At 42.7% G+C, this 6,224-nt stretch overlaps 1 protein-coding gene across 4 annotated transcripts in view; it reads right to left on the bottom strand.

The window, feature by feature from the left end:
- Positions 1-121: 121 nt before the first annotated feature.
- LOC115614339 (musculoskeletal embryonic nuclear protein 1) overlaps positions 122-6,224 on the bottom strand; it is a 43,542-nt gene continuing 37,439 nt past the window's right edge. For 2 of the 4 annotated variants that reach the window (XM_030501058.1, XM_030501059.1), the window contains 2 exons: positions 1,230-1,350; positions 122-455 (listed from right to left, as the gene is read on the bottom strand). In XM_030501058.1, the coding sequence (XP_030356918.1) occupies positions 352-455; positions 1,230-1,350 (225 nt within the window). In that variant the 3' untranslated portion in view covers positions 122-351. Of the gene's footprint in view, positions 456-1,229; positions 1,351-1,730; positions 1,747-4,149; positions 4,568-6,224 lie in introns of those variants that run through there. The other 2 variants (XM_030501060.1, XM_030501057.1) reach the window with 2 other exon arrangements.

Raw genomic sequence — 6,224 nt, 5'->3', positions numbered from 1 at the left:
ACACTGTGCATCTGGATGTTTATTTTTTGTGTTTGACAGACCAGATCGCAGCTTGCAATGCCAAAGTGTCCACACTATTAATATAAGCCTAAAGTGAAATTAGTCACCACAGTGTGCCAAGTTGTGTCCAACAACTTTTTTTTATTAAACCATTATAGCAAACACCACTTAATACATAGAAAGCACATAATAAAAATATGGAAGTTGTAGCCTTTGACACGAGTCTATTCCCTACTTAATGACTTACAGTAGAAATTAGCTACTTAGGTCTACAGTGACTTTAGTGTGAGGGGCAGAAATGTGGGAAAATGTTACAACAATCATCCAAGTGAGACACATCCAGCTCCACCATCAGCCAAAGACGCTCTTGGCCGGCTCTTTCGGTTTCTCAAAGACTGTTTCACCCCCTGTCCGATCCCGGCTGAATATGGAAGGTGCTGCAGAGCCCATTTGTTCTTGGAAAAGAAAACCGGGAAAGGCAATCAGTGAAGTAGCTCACCAAATTCAGAGCGTAAAACTAGTGCTGCTGAAATTCATACACACACATTTGATAAAACACTTCATCCATCCACCAACTTCCCAAACCTTACAGCACAGTGCTCCCATCCTAAGCACAGTGCAGCTGACAGCATGACAGCATCTGCAGGTGGTTACTACCACAGACTGGCCCCAAATCCCTACGGGTGCTTTAGAAACTTGGAAACTACTGACATCCAGGCTATTACACTGAAAAGAGGTTAAAATCAGTAATTTTTCCTTATACTGTCCCACTGGAGGTGAAGAAGCAACACAAGTCCAGAGCACCAAGAGTGTTCAGTGCAAGCAGCCATTCTTTTCTCTCTCAATTTCTGCCTCTTATCCTCCCAATTTCTGCTTCATCTCAAACACAAAGTCATGCAACTGTGAGGCCAGAAATCCCCAAATCTATGACCATGCTTCCAATCTTCAATTTGGGCAGTCACTGACACTGACTATGGCCCCAGGGCTTGGGTGGAACCCTCATTCAGAAGGCAAAGTCAGGGCTCTCGCTCTGCTTTGTCCAGATCACTCCAAGATGTTGTCGCCATCAGGGTGATGGATGCAAAGTCCTGCGCAGCCAGGCCAGGCCAGGCCAGGCAGCACACTGCTGGCTCCTGTTCCAGAGGCATACCCTTTTCTCTTGAAAAGAGCAATTAAGTTGACATTTTATTATGGAAGAATGCTTAATCACTTCCATCAAGGAGACTTACCACACTGCTTCATCACTTGGTAGGTTTTGGATTTAATTTCCTGGTTTTTGGAAAGGTTTCCTCTGGCTCCTTTGAGGTCTTCTTCCTTCATTGGAGGACGCTTCTTTTTCACAGGGGCTGGCTAAGAAACAGACGTATTGAGCACACATCAGTATTTTGTGTTTAAAAGCACAAGGAACAAAGCTGCCTCAACCCAAAGGCTACAGCATACAGAGCTGCTAATACAATATTCCAGCTATTTAAATTCTGAGACTGTACAATGTTTGCAGATGTTTGCACAACCATGATTTCACTGCCCTCGTCAAAATTTGTTGCCTCTATTAGTGTTCTGAAATTGCTTTCTGATTGTGCAGCCTTTGAAAGGGTTGTTAAATTTTTACATTTACTTTTTGTTTTAATTTATTTTAAAATTTTCTCTGCCCAGCCCAGCCTGGTCATTCTGCAAGTACAGATTAGTAATTCAGGAATTTGTCCAATATTTGGGAAGGAAAACTTCATTACTAAATTGTGCTTGTGCCTCTGTCTACTCACTACTTGTTTGGGAAATCAGAGAGATTCTGAAGTCTGGCTTCATTTAGCTGGAATAAACTTAACACTTGATCTGTAGTTATTGATCTTAAATTTAGGGAACAAAAGTATCTGAGCACTCAACATGTTGTCTACAAGCATGTACTGAACATATCTGAAACAGTGGACTCAGAACCCGGAGAAGGAAAGCCGATACAGGAACAGATGCATCATCAGGTGGTGCACTGCAATGCCCAAGTACTGATCTGTTTACAGTTCATCTTGCTACAAGAAAACCAGGATAACATTGGCTAGTCAGCCTACCCTACCCCTACCCTTATATTAGCACTTCTAAGTCAGACACAATCCTAATCACCAATTGGGAACAGTCAGCATCATTAACATTCCCTCTTCAGCTGACGCTCTCAAAGACAGACTGACAAGGTCCCAGCAGGCAGACCTTGCGGCAGGGTGCAGGGGCACAGGAGATATAATTAAATGCAACAAGACACCCCCTCCCCCCAACTCTAACAGATTTGCACGCTGAACCATCAATGAGAAACTTCTCTATCGCTGCATATGTAGAGCTTCTGACATTTGGGTTCTGGCAGCACTGGAGCCCACTATACATTTCTAGGCACCACCCGTAAAGCTAAAAACAGTTGTGGAGGGAAACAAGTCCCTCAAGACCCACAAATGGCAGGAACAGCGAGTCCCAGGGAGCTTTCAGAGACAGCACATGCATGCCTGGCTCTTGGCAGGGATGGGCTGGCTGCACTGGAGCCTTCGGCATGTTTTCTGCTGGCTGTGAATTCCCAGGAATGCTCAGAATAGATCGCTTTCAATCCCACTTGTGTGTGTTGTGGGAAACAAAACATTAACAAGATCTCTGGGGAAAACACTTTACAAGTAGCCAAAGCAAGCAAGGGGAAAGGGTTGTAGCAAATCCTTCAAAATTCATAACAGCTTTTGGTCTGTTAGCTGTTTAACCAAACATTCCTGCAGCTATGGTTTCATGTGTCCATCTGTGATGAAAATTAGCATGTGATGGGAATGGTCCCCTATGCCCATGACACGGTCCAAAGGCAACCAATACAGACCTGTGCTGACTCCCAGACAGAAAGGGGAGCCCCCATATATTTTGTTGACAGGAATACAAAACCTGCTAAGGTCCTTCACCCATTACTGGCAAGAGACTTCTTTCCACTGGGATGAGGGACTTCTTGGGGGCAGGGAAAAGAAAGGAGGCCCTTGAGATGCACTGAGGCACAGCCAGGCTGAGCAGAACTATTGAATTTCACCTGGGTATTTTAAAATAAAACCTCTCATGCTTTTCCAGCAGGACGGTTGCTGTGGATTAGTCAGTTCCCAGCTGAAAAGCAAAAACGCTGCACAGAAGGGTTACTGTGAGCCATGGAGGTGAGCCCTGGACCTGGCACTGTTGCAGCCGCAGGACTGCTAATTGCTCCCAAAGCAAGTGCATTTGTAAGCAGGGTTTGCCAGGAGCGATTCCCAGCTGGTGCAGCAGTGCAGCCCATGCTTTATCTCCTCCTGTCAACAAGTCAGAAAGTGTTGGTTCACAAGATTTATGGCTGGTTTTTAAAGTCTCTTTCTTTGGAGTCAAGAAAATCAGCCGAACCGAGGTTCTCTCTGTGGTCGAAGGATTGTGCTCTTCTACCCTTCCCATGTTCTTACCCTCCATCCCACCCACCCATCATGTAAAACTCTCATGCTGCGGAGCACTCTGCCAGGCACACACAGAGCTGAAACTCTAACACTTAAGTGAAAACCTCAACATTTCTGAGGTAATTTTAAGATCACTTTAAAACACTGATTATTGGGGAACACAGTAAAGACAAACCATTAGTTACAAAATTAACAAGTGTGCGATACAAAATTTCAGTCTCAAATATCATATCCGAACAGTTCTAATTGCCAGTACACTCCCTCCTTCCCTGCACCTTAAGCTTCACACATTTAAGCTTTACAGAGCAGCACACTTCAGTGTAGCCACATCCTTTCAAAACTACTGCCAAAATTACAAATCATTGTCTGAGAAAGCATGTCGGAAAAGCAGAAATCATTTCTTCTGTGAAACATCCCAAACCAGAGCAGTGGAAATGCTTTTTTCCCTTCCTACGGAAATCAAAGTATTTATGTTAAACCAGAACATTTTACATTAACCACGTAAAGGGCTCTTCTTCACCACATAATCCCTCCTAACAACTTACTTGTTAAAATACATAAGCAGAATGTTTTAATACTTCAACACAAACAAGTCAAACAGAGCAGAAACACTGAATTCACGGGTTAACAACAGTAACTTGTCAACAAACTACTCCAAGCAGAGCATCCAAAGCAGCAACATGTTTGCCAGGCACCCTGCTCTAACGAGAGCCAGAGCTCCCCGTACCTGTGACATAACTGCGGTGCTCAGTCCACTGTAATCCCTTCTGAGGTCGTTTCCCTTTGATTAAATCCAGCCTGTGAGCTCTACAAATGCCTGTTTTTTTCCTTGACTTATATAGAGCATCCAACATGAAGTCATTAGATGGGTCATTTTCCCAAACCAGAACCCCGGATGATTCAGGTTGACTGAGGCTGTTGTTGTTGAAAGGTTTATTCTTAGCCATGACGAGGGTTTGCGGTATTTACTGTGCCCTGTGCCTGGGGAGGGATGGAGCTGGGACTGATGGGAGCAGACAGCTGAGGCACCGGCACCACAGGGAAGCCCGAACCACTACAAAAACGAATTCCTGCGGACTCTGCTGGGGCTCTATTTATAACTTTAAAAGGCAAAACTTTGCCATGGACACAAAATTGGGCTCTGAATCCTCTTGATGGGGAAAAAAAAAAAAAAAAAAAAAAAAAAAAAGAGAAAGTGTTTGTATTTCTTTTCTAGTGTAACAAAAGATGCATTTTCTAAAGATTATATGAACCTACTATCTAAAGCGTAACATTGTGCCCTAAATCAATTTTGCACAGGGATCTTTAACAGAAAAGTATTTTGTGCTTTTAGGAGAGTTAATAAAATCAGGCATGGTTTTACTTTTACAGTTCTGCTAAGCTTGCTCTGATGCCAGCTCTTACACAACAGAGAGTAAAATCACTTTCTACTTACAGCACTATTAGTAAGTTTGATCATCTCACCTGTCATCTGTATAGGAATAGCTTACTCAGACATGAATACAGTGTTCCCCACTATACATGCTGACAGTAGCAAAATCTTTTCCAGAGCTTTTAACATTTATTCTCTGAACAATTTGCTAATTAAATAGAATAAAATAAACTCTAAGCATGAACTCTATTTTTTATTACTGGGAGAGGGTTGGGTGGAGGGTTGCTTCCCTTTTATATTCATTCTTTGCATCATGCAAAAAAATCAGCTTCTGTGTCTGCACTCAACACCTACAATGAACCAAGGCTCCAGCCAGGTATGTCAACACAAGAAAGGAAGACACGGCAGACCTCCAAACATCTTTCACAAGGAAGATCAACTGTTGTACTGGTAGAAATCTGCCCTGGCCTTTTCTTGAGCTGTGCCTGTGTTGTGTATAGGCTAGAGAGAGAAGCATAGGAGGTAAATAAAACTGGCATTTTTCACGATGAAAACATTACACCTGTACCACAGCACTAGTGCCATACGATCAGGACAATGGGATTTGTTGGCTGTGCCCTATCCCCCAGGCCTCTGAATGCCCATTTTGCCTTTAAGGGGAACTCAGCACAGGCCTGAGAAGATCTTTTCCTTTATGTGACTATCAGAGAAGTGACTTGTCGGTTAAGCAGCAGTTTGGATGTTACGTACTCAGCCATTCCTGATGTTGAATTCGTGTTTTAAACTCAAGGCTTAGTAAACTAGAGGAAATGTTTCCACAGAACAGCAGCACCTTTTAGTAGGCTAACAAAGCAACGGAATACTCTATCAACTTCAGGAAAAACAGCAGAATTTTTTCTATTGTACATATTACTAAGATGCTTCTATACAGTTCCATATGCATCACTATTCTGATGTTGTTTATTGCAACAGGAAAATAACATTCTGCATGTTTAAACCAAATATTTAGAATTCAAGGCACTGAACTGTTTTTTCCCCTCAGCTTTCAGAATTGCTTCATTTAATGGGTACTACATATTCCTCACTCACATGGATCTTACAGATGATTTGACTTCTCCAAGAAACTGCCAACATCCCTCAGTGGACTGACAAACTTGGTAAACTGAAGATTATTCTCTGAATTCCCTTTAAGGATGTAGTAGGTAGAAAGTAATCAAAGTAAACATAGAGGAGCTACACAGGCAGTAGTGGATCAAATCTGTGCAGGTCCAACCCAGCAGAACACACTAAGCTTCTCCCATCAAAATAGGCAGGGGTGACAGCAACAGCAGCTCACCAAGAACAGGATTTCTGCTCTACTCTTGCATAAAGGTATCAACCTCTATTTGCACCCTAAAATTTAAAAATAGTAACAAAAAATTGATCACCTG

The sequence above is a fragment of the Strigops habroptila genome, chromosome 11 (assembly GCF_004027225.2).
Source record: "Strigops habroptila isolate Jane chromosome 11, bStrHab1.2.pri, whole genome shotgun sequence".
Taxonomy (NCBI): domain Eukaryota; kingdom Metazoa; phylum Chordata; class Aves; order Psittaciformes; family Psittacidae; genus Strigops; species Strigops habroptila.
The sequence above is the reverse complement of the archived record's forward strand: the minus strand, read 5'-3'. Positions and strand labels throughout refer to the sequence as shown.